This window comes from Suncus etruscus, chromosome 3 (genome assembly GCF_024139225.1).
Source record: "Suncus etruscus isolate mSunEtr1 chromosome 3, mSunEtr1.pri.cur, whole genome shotgun sequence".
In the NCBI taxonomy this organism is placed as follows: Eukaryota; Metazoa; Chordata; class Mammalia; order Eulipotyphla; family Soricidae; genus Suncus; species Suncus etruscus.
The window spans coordinates 79,670,368-79,685,323 of NC_064850.1; the positions used below are offsets into that span (position 1 = coordinate 79,670,368).

At 35.5% G+C, this 14,956-nt stretch overlaps 1 protein-coding gene across 1 annotated transcript in view; it reads left to right on the forward strand.

Moving 5' to 3' along the window:
• The window catches only part of TRPM6 (transient receptor potential cation channel subfamily M member 6), a 136,922-nt gene that overhangs the window by 48,187 nt on the left and 73,779 nt on the right, over positions 1-14,956 (forward strand). Inside the window, exons 16-18 of the mRNA XM_049769755.1 lie at positions 2,749-2,977; positions 8,676-8,828; positions 14,733-14,879. Coding sequence (XP_049625712.1) covers positions 2,749-2,977; positions 8,676-8,828; positions 14,733-14,879 — 529 coding nt within the window. The remainder of the gene's footprint in view (positions 1-2,748; positions 2,978-8,675; positions 8,829-14,732; positions 14,880-14,956) is intronic.

Sequence of the window (14,956 nt, forward strand, 5' to 3'; positions counted from 1 at the left end):
ACTTTTTATTAAAATAATCCTTTGTGTCTGTGATCTAAGAGTGCTGGAAAAAGAAGAATACTTGAGATAATAGTGAAGGAGTCATAAAATTGTGGTGTTAGGTGGAATATAGTTGCACTATAACATATAAGACAATCTTGGTACTATCACTATTATAAAAATAAAATAATCAAAAAGAATAGTTTTCGTCTCCATCCAGGATATTGCCTATAATTCTTTTTTGGTGGTGTCTCTGCTTTTGGTATCAGGGTGAGGTTAGCTTCATAGAAACTGTTTGGGAGTGTTTCTGTTTCTTCAATTTTCTGGAGGAGCTTGAAAAGAATTGGAGATGGTCCTCTTTAAATATTTTAAAGAAATTAGTAGTGAATCCATCTCGGCCTGCAGTTTTGTTTCAGGGAGACCTTCCTTTTGATTACCTTTTCAATTTCTTCAATTGTGATAGATTTGTTTAGGTATTTCAGACCAATGGAATAGATTTGAATATTCAGACCAATGGAATAGATTTGAATATTCAGAGATGGACCCAAAGATTTACGAACAATTAATCTTTGATAAAAGAGTAAGAAATCTAAAATGGAGTAAGGAAAGCTTCTTCAACAAGAGGTTTTGGGAAAACTGGTTAGCCACAAGCAAAAAAGATTAACTCAGACCTCTCTTTAACAATAGTCACAAATATCAAATCAAAATGGATTAAAGACTATGATTTCAGAGTTGAAACCATAAGGTAATGGAGAAAAATGTAGGCAGAATGCTCCATGATATTGAGACTAAAGGCATCTTCAAGGAGGAAACACCATTATCCAAGCAAATGGAAGCAAAAATAAGCAAGTAGGACTACATTAAACTGAAAAGTGTAGGCACCTCTAAAAGGTGGATACAAAGGCTACCCATGGAATGGGAGAAACTATTTACCCAATACTCATATGATAAAGAACTAATAAAGATATACAAGGCATTAATAGAATTTAGCAAGAAAAGAAAACTAACACCTTCAAAAATGAGAAGAAATGAACAGACATTTTATTAAATAAAAAATACACATGGGGGCTGGTGCAATGGCATAGCAGTAGGGCGTTTGCCTTGCATGTGGCTGACTCAGGATAGACCATGGTTTGATCCCCTGGCATCCCATATGGTCCAGGCTAGGAGCGATTTCTGAGCACATAGCCAGGAGTAACCCCTGAGCATCACAGGGTATGGCCCAAAATATTAGGAAAAAAAAAAGGAAGAAAAGAAATACACATGACCAAAATGCACATGAAAAAATGTTCCATATCACTAATCATCAGGGAGATGCAAATCAAAATGATGAGATATTAAGATATCAATCATCTCACACTATGGTATAGAGAATGGCACACAACACAAAGAATAAGAACAACCAGTGCTTACACAGATACAGGGGAAGGGGACTCTCTTTCACTACTGGTGGGGCTGTAGCCTTTATGGAAAACAATATTGATATTTTCCCCAAAACTAGAAATTAAGATCCCATATGATTCATCGATACCATTTCTAGGGATATACCTCAGAAACACAAAAAACAATACAAAAGTGCCCTTTGAACTTCTTTGTTTATCTCAGCACTATTTACAATAATCAGAATCTGAAAACAACTCAGGTGCCCCATAACAGATTAGTGGCTAAAGAAACTGTGGCACATTTACATAACGGAATACTATGAAGTTGTTAGGAAAAATGAAGTCATGAAATTTACTTATACACAGATGGATTTGCAGAGTATTATCCTGAGTGAAATGAGTCAGAGGAAAAGGAATAGACATAGAATAATCTCACTCTTTTGTGGCATATAAGAAAAAGATAATGAGGTAATAATACCTGGAGACAATAGAGATGAGGATCAAGAGGAAGGAACAGTTCATGACAGGAAGCTTGCTACAATAGTAGGAAGCTTGACACAAAGAGTGGTGAATTCAGTTAGGGTAGAGAACAGTCAACCCACTGTGACAGTTATAGTTGGCACTGATCACTCTGGAAAAGAACTAGGCACTAGCCAAAGTGCAAACAACCATGAAAGAAAAGAGGGGAGAGTAAAATGCTGCCCCAAAAACAGAGACAGGGGAAGATGGGTGATGGTGGGAGAGAAAATAAGGACATTGGTGGTGGAAATATGCACTGGTGAAGGGTAGTGTATATTGTCTGACTGAAACTCAATCATTAACAATTTTGTAACCATGGTGCTTAAATAAAATAATTATCTAAAAAGAATAGTTTCTGTCAACATAAATTTATTATGTATATATATATATATATATATATATATATATATATATATATATATATATTTTGGGGGGGGACACACCCTATCTGTACAGGACTTACTCCTAGCTCTGCTCTCAGGGACCACTCCTGGCAAGCGTAGGGACCATATGTGGTATTGAGGATCAAACCCAGGTGAACCTAATGGAAGAGCAGTGCCTATCCATTCTACTATTGCTCTGTTCCAACTGAAATTTTTAAAAAATTGCTCTTCACAATTTTGTATTGGTCTTTTTGAAATCTTTAATCCATTAATTTGTGTTAGATTAAAATGATTTTCCTTAGATTTTCTTTTTCAACTCTGATGGTCATGGTAAATTGAAAATAAAAAAGGCTTGAATTAGGTTAATTATGCTTTGAATTAACAGTAAATGAGCACTTTGATTTTAATAAAAATAATTAAGTTAGTAGCCAGTGTTTCTGGGCTCTTACCTGCTATTGTTCGTTGTTCACTATTGTTCATTCTAGGCAATTTGGCCAGCTTGCTCTGGATGTGTTGGAGAAGGCCTTCAAGCAGAATGAGAGAATGGCCATGAAGTTACTGACTTATGAACTCAAGAACTGGAGTAATTCTACCTGCTTGAAACTGGCAGTGTCAGGAGGATTGAGGCCCTTTGTTTCACATACTTGCACGCAGATGCTGCTGACAGACATGTGGATGGGCTGCCTAAAAATGAGGAAAAACTCTTGGTTAAAGGTAAATTCATGCTTTATGGATGTTAACATTAGCTTATATCAAAGACATGTACTTTTTGTTTATTGTTGTTTTCCACACTGGCCATATTCAGGGGTTACTCTTTAAGAGCTCCTGACATTGACAACACAGTTGGAAAGCTGGCTGCCTGCATAATGTGCAGCACTGCTCCAGCCTTTTGATCTATCTCCTAGCCCCAGAATAATATTTCTCCTCCTCTTCTTCCTCCTCCTCATTTTCCTCCTCCTCCTCTTTCTTCATCATCATCTTCTCCTTCTTCTCCTCCACCCCCTCCTCCTCCTCCTTCTTCTTCTCCTTCTTCTTCTTCTTCTTCTTCTTCTTCTTCTTCTTCTTCTCTCTTCTCTCTTCTTCCTTCTTTTCTTCTTCTTCTTCTTCTTCTTCTTCTTCTTCTTCTTCTTCTTCTTCTTTCTTCTTCATCATCATCTTCTCCTCCTCCTCCACTTCCTCCTCCTTCTTCTTTCTTCTTCTTCTCTTCTTCTTCTCTTCTTCTTCCTTCTCCTTCATCTTCCTCCTCCTCCTTCTCTTCCTTCTATTTCTTCCTCCTTCTCCTTATTCCTCTTCTTCTTTCTCTTTCTTGTTCCTCCTCTTCCTTCTTTCTCTTCTTCCTCCTTCTTCTTCCTCTTTCTCCTCCTTTTATCCCTCCTCCTCCTTCTTTTTCCCCTCCTCTTCCTTCTCTTTTGTGGAGACATAAACATGATAATGATAAGGTTTTACTCCCGACTTTGTTCTCAGAGATCACCCCTGTTAGGGCTCTGGATATCATATGTGGTGCTAAGGATTGAGCCCAGATTGACAGTGTTGAAGGCAAAAGTCCTATCCACTGTGCCATCTCTCCCACTTTCAAAATATGTATTTGGGAGGGGGTTTAGAGACCACACCCAGTGGTGCTAAGGGGTTACTTCTGGCTATGCACTCAGAAATTGCTCCTGGTAGCAAAACATAAAATGCCAGGACTTGAACTCAGATAAGCTGCTATATTTATCTCTCTGGCTCCAAAGTATGTATTCTTGAGCTCATTATTTGTTCCAAAGAAGTGTCTTTAAGAAAAATACTTAAAATGCTTGATTCTTACTAATGAACCACAGTCTTCCCTGTAAAACTTCCCTCTAACATTTGCTTTATTCATTACTCCAGTATCTTTTTTTTTAATTTTTGGGCCTCACCCGGTGACACTCAGGGGTTACTTCTGGCTATGCGCTCAGAAATCACTCCTGGCTTGGGGGGCCATATGGGACATTGAGGTATCGAAACTCGGTTCTTCCTAGGCGAGCATGTGCAAGGCAGATGCTTTATTGCTTGTGCTACCACTCCAGCCCCACACTCCAGTATCTTTTTAAGAACAGGAATGACTGCTATGTCTTGTCCATCATAAGTCCATCGCATGCTATTGTGGCTGTGCTTAGAAACTAAAATAAAATATACATATAATTCAAGATTCATCAGTCACCAGTTGATAATATTGTCATTTCAATCGCATTTTTTCAGTTGTTATTACTACAGAAATAAAAATAAAGCTTTTAAGAGTATTTCTTTCAACTTCAGAATGCAAATAGAGGGGTTGAGAGATTGCACAAAAATTAAGACAGTTAATCTTTTCCACAGGTTGACACTGGCTGAATTTACTAGAATGGGATATGACCCACCCCCAAGTATAGAGCCAGAATTAACCTCTGAGACTTGCTGGGTATGTCCCCAAAATGAGCAAAAAATAATACTAATAGGAAGAAACTAAATAAAACGAGAACTTTCTGGTGTTTTTGTTTCTCCATTGTATTACTTTAGGGAATAAATGTTTAATTTTTCATATTGCCCTTAAACATAATTGTTCATACACTATCCTTCAAATTCTTCTTTTCCTTTTCCTTTTCAGTTTTACATATATCACATCTTAAATATCAGTAGTAATTTACTTAACTACTTAATATGTTTTATTTAATGACTTTTAAGTAAGTGGAAAATTTTTGGTTTATAGTCAAGACTTAGCAGTATATATGCCTATAAAGTAAATCAAGGAGTTATACAAGCATAAGCAATAAAATTACATAAGACCACATTTTATTTTATTTTTCTTTCTTTCTTTTTTGTTCTTGTTTTTGCTTCTGGGCCACATTAGGTGGTGCTCAAGGGTTTATCCTTGGCTGTACACTCAGGGATCACTCCCTATGAGACCGGGGGATCTTATGGGATTCCAGGGATCAAATCCAAGCTGGCTGTATATAAAACAGGCACCCTACCTACTGTACTATTCTTCCACATCTCTTTACTTTTTTTTTTCTTAATTTCTGAGAAATATGATTGATGTTTTCCAAATAGAATGATGGTTCTTAAAATACATAGTTTTTGTGAATACACTGTAAATAATAAAGAAATAAGAGCTCCTAGGAATATACCCTAGGAACACAAAAATAAAAAAATCCCTTCATTGCACCTATATTTATTGTAGCACTATTTATAATAGCCAGACTCTGGAAACAACCAAGATGCCCTTCAACAGATGAATAGCTAAAGAAACTGTTGTACATATACACAATGGAATATTATGCAGCCATCAGGAGAGATGAAGTCATGAAATTTTCTTATACATGAATCTATTATGTAGCAGGAGAGAGCTAGACAAAGAATAGTCTCACTCATCTATGGGTTTAAAGAAAAAGTAAAGAGATTATTGTAATAATCACAGAAACAATAAAGTGAAGGACTGGAAGGACAGACCCACAATATGAAACCATAGAGTGGTGAATGCTATTAGGGAAATAAACACACTAACAACTAGCATGACAAAGTTAATGAATGAGAGAAATAGAAAGCCTGTCTCAAATACAGGAAGGGGTGGCAGAGGAGGGAGATAAGGGGCATTGGTGGTGGGAATGTTGCACTGGTGAAGGTGGTATTTCTGTTTATGACTGAAATCCAACTCCAATTATGCTTGTAATTATGGTGCTTAAGATTTTATAAAAAAAAGATATGAGCTAAAGTGTATAAACTATTTAATTCCCATAATGAAGTTACAAGAATTAGAGTCAACAAAATATTATTTTAATTTAGAATTCAGTGTTGTAGATGTCTATTTAAAAATATCAACATAATAGCCACTGTTTCCAGAATAAGTGATCTGTTGATCTGTTTTGATTTTAGCCTGAGAAGTGACGAAGCAGAGAGAAAATACATTCATCTGTAGACACAAGCATTGACTCCTTTAAACGTTCAGAAAAATAGTGAGAGAGATGTGATTTCGAAAGCTGAAAGTTTAAGAAATAATTTTGCCTGACTGTGTCATATACTGCTATTGCTTTAAGAAAGCCTTACAAGAATTAAATATCTTGCGTCTCATATACCCTAAAAAGAGGCTCAAATGACCAGATAGAATTAAAAAAATAAAAACCATCAACCAAGCAAAGAAGGCTGAATTAGCTGTCTACCATCCCTGATTCCTAGTAAACTGTTTGTCATCCTATGTGAACACTCTAAATCATTAGTTGTTTATAAGTGAGGTTTTTTTGGAAAATATGAAAATATTTATAGGAAGCTTTTATTAGACTGTTTCAGAACTGAAACATGGAGAGAGACCATGAAAGATTGTGAGGAAGAGAAAACTCATTTAAGTGTTTTAGGGTAATAGACTTCAATCTATTCCTTGAAAATGAGTTATTGATGTTATTAAATACTATTGCACAAGTCAATTGTTTTGCAGTGCACAGTGGTAAAAAAAAAACCTCAGGAATTAAATTAGAAATTAATTGCTGTAATACCATTGTGCTGACTGACTACATTTCTACAGCCAGATGATTGCATATATTTTGGGTTTTGTATCTGTATTGAAAACCAGCACACATGTAAACAAATCCATTTCAGAACTGGGGAAACTCCAGAGAACCTTCCCAGATGATGAAATTTTAAAGCAAAAACAAAGTAAAAGGTCATCCGAGCAAGAAAGAAAAAAGGGGGCCACTAGCAAGAATATGACTTTTAAATTCTGCTTATTTAATTATGAATGGTAAACTGACATGGTTAACCCCCCTTTTTTTTTAAAAAAAAAAAAAGATCCACCTCCAACAGCACTAAGGTGAGTGTGGGAGATACAGGGTCAGACCATTCCTGGTAGAGTTAGGCTTGTGTTCACAGCATCTAGCCCAACTGTGCTTAAGAGAGACCGAGGGTATGTGGTACTGGTATTCAGAGCTTCACTGGGCTATATCTTTTGCCCCGTAATTTTTGATCTTTGAATACTCAGAGTATTGTCTTATTTTTTAGCTTTATGAGATAGTAAATTGATGTCTCAAAATTTAAAAAATTTAAGTAAAAATTGTGCTTTTCAAAATTATTGATAGTTGAACTTTAGACATATTATGTATTAGCACCAATCCCACTACCAAAGTCAACTTCCCTCCACCAGTGGTCCCAAGATTACTCTCACTCCTACAGCCTACCACCTTGACAGGCAAATTTTATGTTTTGTTTGGAGCCACACAAAGTAAGTGGTGGTCAGGTCTTACTTCTGATGTTGTACTCAAGAATTACTTCTGGTGAGCTCAGGCAAACATCTAGGATTCTGGGGAATAGAGTCAGGTTGATCATGTGCAAGGCAAACACTACCCACTGTGCTATCACTTTAGTCCTATCTAAAGAAATATTTTATTTTTAACCTTTTAATAATATATTTTTATTACAAATATGTTTGTAGTTGAGTTTTAGTTATAGAAAAGAACACCTCACTTCACCAGTGTAACCTTCCTGATATCAATGTCCCATGTTTCCCTCCTCACTCATCCCTTGCCTATCTTTGAGACAGCCATTCTACTTCTCTTACTTATTCCCATTGTCATGATAGTTGTTAATGTAGTTATTTCTCTAACTGAACTCACCACTCTTTGTGGTAAGCTTCATATCATGGGCCAGTCCTTTCAGTCCTCATCTCTATTGTCTCTGTGTACTATTACAATTAAATCTTTTTTGTTTTTCTTAAATCCCTCAGATGAGTGAGACTATTCTGTGTTTCTCTCACTCTGACTTATTTTACTCAGCATAATAGTTTCCATGTGTATATGTACCACAACTTCTTTAGCCACTCATCATCTGTTGTCGGTCATCTTGGTTGTTTCCAGAGTCTGGCTATTGTAAATAGTGCTGCAATGAATATAGATGTTCAGAGGGCATTTTTTTTTTTGTACTGTGTTTTTGTGTTCTTAGGGTATATCCCTAGAAGTAGTGTAGCTGGATCATATGGGAGCTCAATTTCCAGTTTTTTGAGGACTCTCCATATTGTTTTCCATAAAGGCTGGACTAGCAGTGAGAGTTCCAAAAGGGATATTTTAAAGCTTTTTTGTTGTAATTTGTATCTCATGTTTTCAGTGTTGTTGACTGTTGTTTAGATATAGTATATACCATATGACTAATGTTCCTAATTGGTCCCCGATTCCCTGTTACTCTCTTTTCTAATCTATTGGTTTCTTTCCGTCTCTGTCCTCTTCCTTGTATTTTGGAGTCAGTCGTGATTGTCGCATACCCTTTTACTGCATTGCATTCCCTCATCCTCTTATTCGATATTCCACAGATAAGTGAGATAATCTGTGCTTTAGAAAACTTTTAAATTTTACACCTAAAATCTTAATTTTATTGTTCGAATAATGATATTTGTGTCCTATTTAACCTCACTGTTTATTTACTCCGTTTTCTTCCAAAGATCATCATAAGCATTCTTCTACCACCTACCATTTTGACATTGGAATTCAAAAGCAAAGCGGAGATGTCACATGTCCCTCAGTCCCAGGACTTCCAGTTTATGTGGTATTACGGTGACCAGAATCCTAGCAGTGTCAAAGAAAATGCTTGTACGGTTAGTGCAATAGTAGAGTGAATTCTTATGTCATTACCTTCACACAAAAAGTAAACAATATGTACTTAAAAAGTTGTTTAATAATCTGTTAAGAAAACATTTCTGGTACTGCTAAAATACAGGGTCCTGAGGTCATGCATTATTCTGAAATGTCTCTGAGTCAATAGTTTTCTGCTCTATGTAGCATGATATTTAGCCCATTGTATGATTAAGCAATACATTTTATTTATATTGTTTGCCAAAGTCAATGACTTAATTTTGACAGCTGCTTAAATTTTTGTTTTTCTTTGCGACTGTTTCATTAAACCAATTTACTATAATCTATAGCTATAGTAAATACAGTAAGGTTTTAAATATTTATAGAGAGATTGCATGGAGGTAGGGTTTTTGCCTTGCATGCAGAAGGACGGTGGCTCGAATCCCGGCATCCCATATGGTCCCCTGAGCCTTCCAGGAGCAATTTCTGAGTGTAGAGCCAGGAGTAACTTCTGAGCACTGATGGGTGTGACCCAAAAACCAAAACAAACAAACAAACAAACAAAAACATATAAATTAACTACTTTATGAAGATGTAGATTTAAATTTGCCTTGAACATTATTATTTTTCTACAAATCTTAGATTTTTATTTATTTAGTTTATGATTTATTTATTTTGTTTATTTTTGTTCTGTGCTTTTTGGGGACCACACTGTTAGTACTCTGGGCTTCCTTCTGATTTTCTATTCAAATATCACTATTGGTAGGGCTTGGAGAACCATATGTGGTATCAGTGTTCAAAGATGAGTTGTCTGCATGCAAGGCAAGTGCCTTAATTCCTATACAATGTCCCTGTCACTAAATATTTTTATTTGTCACATCTAATGACTACACATATTTTTACATGAGTTCCCAGACGTTACTCTTAGTAACTTATTTTATTTCTTATTTCTTTATTGACTCATTTTCACTGCAGAGTTTGAAATATTCTGTCTGTAGTTATGTATTTTGATTTTTATATCTTTTTTTTTTTTTTGGTTTTTGGGCCACACCCTGTGATGCTCAGGGGTTACTCCTGGCTATGCGCTCAGAAGTTGCTCCTGGCTTCTTGGGGGACCATATGGGATGCCGGGGGATCGAACCGCGGTCCGTCCTAGGCTAGCGCAGGCAAGGCAGGCACCTTACCTCCAGCGCCACCGCCCGGCCCCCTGATTTTTATATCTTTTTTTTGTGGGGTACACCAGGTGATACTCAGGACTTACTCCTGGCTTTGCACTCAAAAATTACTTCTGGTGGTGCTCGAGAGACAATATGGGGGATGCCAGGGATTGAACCTGGATTGGATGAATTCAAGTCAAGCACTGCATTTGCTGTAGTATCATTTTGGCTCCAGCTTTTTATATTTTAAATTGGATTACTGCTTATAACTTTGTCATTTTCTGTGAGCTACTATAAACATCTTATCTGCTATTTAATACTTTAATGAGGTATCTTTAGCTAGCATCTTGTGTGATGGTTTTTGCACTTTTGAGGTATTATAATATTTTGAAACATTCAGTAACTAATGAGAACTAATTAGTTATAATTGGCTTTTATAGCTAGCATCTGTTATGTATCTATCCTGATTATGGTTACTATGCCTCTAACAGATCAGAAACATTTAATTATCATAATAGTTTGAGTATGAATGTATTTCTCTCTTCCTTTTCCATCACTCTCTTTAAATATTTAAATACTTATTCTTTTCATTCTTTTCTGAACCTGTTATATAGCTTATAGGTTTGCAGGTAAAATAGCTTTGCCATGGTAATTTTAACTCTCTATGGCTATTAATCCTTTGAAAATTTGACTTTACATATGTTATATAATCATATATTGCTGTGTTGGGGACTGAACATAGACTCTCATAATCTTTAAGCAAGAGTTCTCTGAATTTCATCCCTGACCTAAATGTCTGAGTTTTGATGGCATGAGATTTCTGCATGATAATAACATGATGACAGAATAGATTAGCAAGGGATTGAATAAGAGGACTGTTTATTTTACTAGGGGCCTATAGGTGATGATTAGAGATTAGTGACATTATTATTGAGCTGATTTTTAGTTGTGACTTGAAGAAGATGTTGATAAAAGGGTTTTCGTGGGAAGTAAAACTTTAAGAACAAAACAAAGGCATGGAATGGGAAGTATATGTCAAATACAAAGTTATGATTTGGTGGGTATAGATCAAGAAAGGACTCTTTATAGATCTTGAGAGAAAAGTAGAATTAAGTTGGATAAGTTAAGGTTTACCCTTGAATAACTTATTAATGGATTAGTTTTTTATACTGTAGGCAATAAAGTGCCAGTGAGACCATATTACCAGAATAGAAAGGCAATTTAAACATTTAAAAAAGTATTCTGCTTCTAGTATATAGTACAAAAAATTGCATGGAAATTGAGAAAGTATAGGATAGCATAAACATCCACGTGAGAAGTACTAAAACTTTACCCAGGATTACTAGCAATGGAATTAATAGAAAACAAAAATTTAAGGAAAAAGTCAAGTAAAATTTCATCATGGTACATGAACTAGAAGAAGATAGAAATACAAGAGAGATTAATGTATGATCATCTTGAAGCAACTGTAGAAGGAAAAAGTTTGTAAAAGGAAATGAACTTACTATTAGGCATGCTGATAAATTGCAATGAAAATATTCTTGCTTTTTTTTCCTCCAAATTTGAACCACCCCTTGTGGTGCTCAGGGCTAAATCCATGCACTGAAATCTACATGCTGAGGCCCCAAAAGTCACATTTTATGCAATTATAAGTACAACCAGGCAAAAGATTCCAATTTGAAAATTTTTTTGCTAATATCGCAAGTCTGACACTAGAAAGAATTCTTTTGTGGCTAGGTTGGAGAAATGAATTAGCTAAGAGCATTGACGAATACTTATTTCATTTAATTTAAATGTTAGTTTATTTACATATTTTCCGGCATATAAGATGACTTTTTGGCCCACGAAAAACTTCTTAAAAGTTGGGGGTCGTCTTATACACTGGTATACGGCGTGCTGAATCTTACTCCAACTTCAGGGACAAGTGATCAGCCCCTTCTTACTTTTAAGAAGTAACTTACTTTTAAGACCTTTAAGAAATTTTTCGTGGGTTGAAGGGTCATCTTATATGCTGGAAAATATGGTCTTTAATAATTTGTTGGGTCAGTTGCTTTTGGGACACACCCTGTTATGCTTGGGGTCTATTCCTAGTTTGCTGCTCCAAGTCACTCCTGGTAGTACTCAGGGATCATTCCAGCCAAAGAATCTAACCCAAGTGTCCTGCATACAAAGGCATGTATGATCTTTCTAGCCCCTTTTATTATTAGACTTTAAAATTTACAAAATTATCTGCTTCTTTAAAAAATAATTTAAAGCCAGGGCTGGAACAATAATATAGCAGGTAGGATATAGCTGACCTGGGTTTGATCCCCACGTCAAATCTTTCAGGTTTGATTTTTTATGGTCTCCTGATCCTGTCAAGAGTGATCCTTGAGCACAAAGCCAAGAGTAAGCCTAGAGCACTATGAGGGTGTTCCCCCAAACTATAAAAATCACACAGAAGTTTGAAAAGGAGGATGACATCTCTTCTTTCCTTTTACATACACAAAATTCCTCTTCTAATAGCAACTTAAGTTTAAGTACTCTTTTTCTGTTTTTTTTTTTTTGGAGGGGGGGGCACACCTGGCTGCGTTCAGGGGTTATTCCTGGCTCTACACTCAGAAATCGCTCCTGGCAGACCCGGGGGACCATATGGGATGCCAGGATTTGAACCACTGTCCTTCTGCATGGAAGACAAACATCCTACTTCCATGCTATCTCTCTGGCCCCAAGTACTCTTTTTTTTTTTTAATATCTCTTTTTGTTTTTAAAAAGGTTGGGTTGGAGTGATTGTATACCAGGTACTTACTTTGAGAGAAGCTGACCTTGTGTCGATCCTTGCCACTACATATGGTCTCCCAAGCCCAACCACAAGAGATCCTTGATCACAGAACGACGAATAAGCCCTGAGCACCGCTGGGTGTGGCCCTAAAAAGAACCCCACCATCACCACCAAAGTTCACTCTTTTGTGGGAAGGCGGACTCTCAAGTAGTTCTCGGGAGATCTGAGTATCACTCTTGGTGAGACATTTGGTGAACAGAACCAGAATATCCAAAGATTCTGTTCTGGTATCTAGAGGAACACCCAATGTTGCTGGAGTGAGAGGCCAACCATGTAGTGCCGGAGGTTATAATCCAGGATGCTTGTGAGCAAGGCTTGCTTCAGCAATTTGGGCCTTTTTCAGGTCCTAAGGTTCCATTTAAAGGTTCTGATATGAGGACACTTGTGTAGTTATAGTCATACAAATATTCATTCTCTACCTAGCTTTTCATTACTCTTTACTTGCAAGATTAAAAACCTTTGGGTTGATATATAGCTTTTGACCAACAGTTGAAATATAAATGTTTTCCCTAAAAATGTACATTAATCAAGCCATTGCAAATATTTGTAGAAAGTTCAAGAAATGAAAAACCAAAAAACAGGATCATGAACTTCTGGTAAAGGACCTCTGCTACAAAATCTGTAGAGATGCTATATAAACCAGAATCTTAAGACTAATCCTGTCCTTGACTTCCCAGGAATTGGAAAAGATATGTCATCAAATAATTATGTCATTATTTTGACTTCATGAGAATTTCTTTGAATATCTTTAGGTTGTAAAATTGTTGTTAAGAAATTCGACAGAACAAGTACAGGAAATTTGACTGGCCTTGACTATTGGAAAACTGGATTGCATTTTAGAAATGTCTTGTGTTTTTTTTTTTTACATTAAGAAATGATAGGATATATTTTTTGAGTATTTAAAATAGATAGGTAAGCTAATATAAAAGTAAAATAAATTCTTGGGCTTACAAGGGTGAGAAGGACTCAATAGACAGGAACAATCAAAATGTTACATAAATTCTGAAACTCACAGCTTTCCATACTTTGTAGTAAAGAGGAATCTTTTTTTCCATAATAATTGCAAAGTATGCATGCAAATACATCAGATTCATCTATCTTAGGTCAATCCTTGACAAGTATAGTGTGGCCGTAGCAGCCAGGACAAGATTGTTGCTTGGTGTTTGTATATTTGAGAAAGGAATTTCCCTAGAAAAATGAGAGAGTCTTGGCCAACAAAGATGAAAATAAGTAGAAGTTTGTGTGACCAAATGATTTCCTTAGTCATAGTGCTCTTGTTCAATTACAAAGGGAGTGTCTGTCAGAAACAAATCAATTAATTTAAGTAATGTAATTATATAATCTTAAAAAATTTTAAATTGTTTTAACATTAATAATTTGAATCAAGCCAAAACAAAAGGCAAATCTAAAAATGCTATTTTCAATTTTATTTCTTCCTCTTTTATTAAATAGCTGTTCTGATTTTTGAAAACTTGCCAACATTCTGCTGTTTATTTACATGGGACATAAGGAAACCTTATTAAGCAATTTATTACTTCAAACTACCATCTTGCTTTTTAAAAGTAACATATCAATATAAATATTCTTCAAGCATATAAAATTGACCTAGTTAGCAAACATTACAGACTTGTGATCACTAATCTAAATCAAATAAATCAAGTCTATGAATTTACAGAATAAGATTCTAGCATTAAATGTCAATTCCTGGAAATTCAAATCAAATTAAAAATTAGGTTATGCAAAGATGTCCTGTGGTTTTTTTAACTTCTTCAAAACTTATGTGATGCATATAATTGGGTTAACTTTCAAGATTAAGGGTCTAATTTTTCAGGGGGCTTTTACTTTCTAATATGTCTATCACATATCCATTGTATTAAGTTCTTAGAATAATTGAAAATATCAATTTTTTTTGTTAAACCACTGACAGTGGATAATTATTTATTTTACAGAAAGAGTGGGATTTGGAAAGGGGACCTGATGAGAAACTAGATGAAAATCAGCAATGTGATATAAAAAATGGGCTCAAAAGGCTTCCATGGACCAGAAAAGTCTATGAGTTCTACAATGCTCCAATTGTCAAGTTTTGGTTTTATACGGTTAGTCTCATTGCTAAAGTCATATATATAGTATTCAAGGAAATTATTAATTTAAAATAATCTTTTAAATAATATAT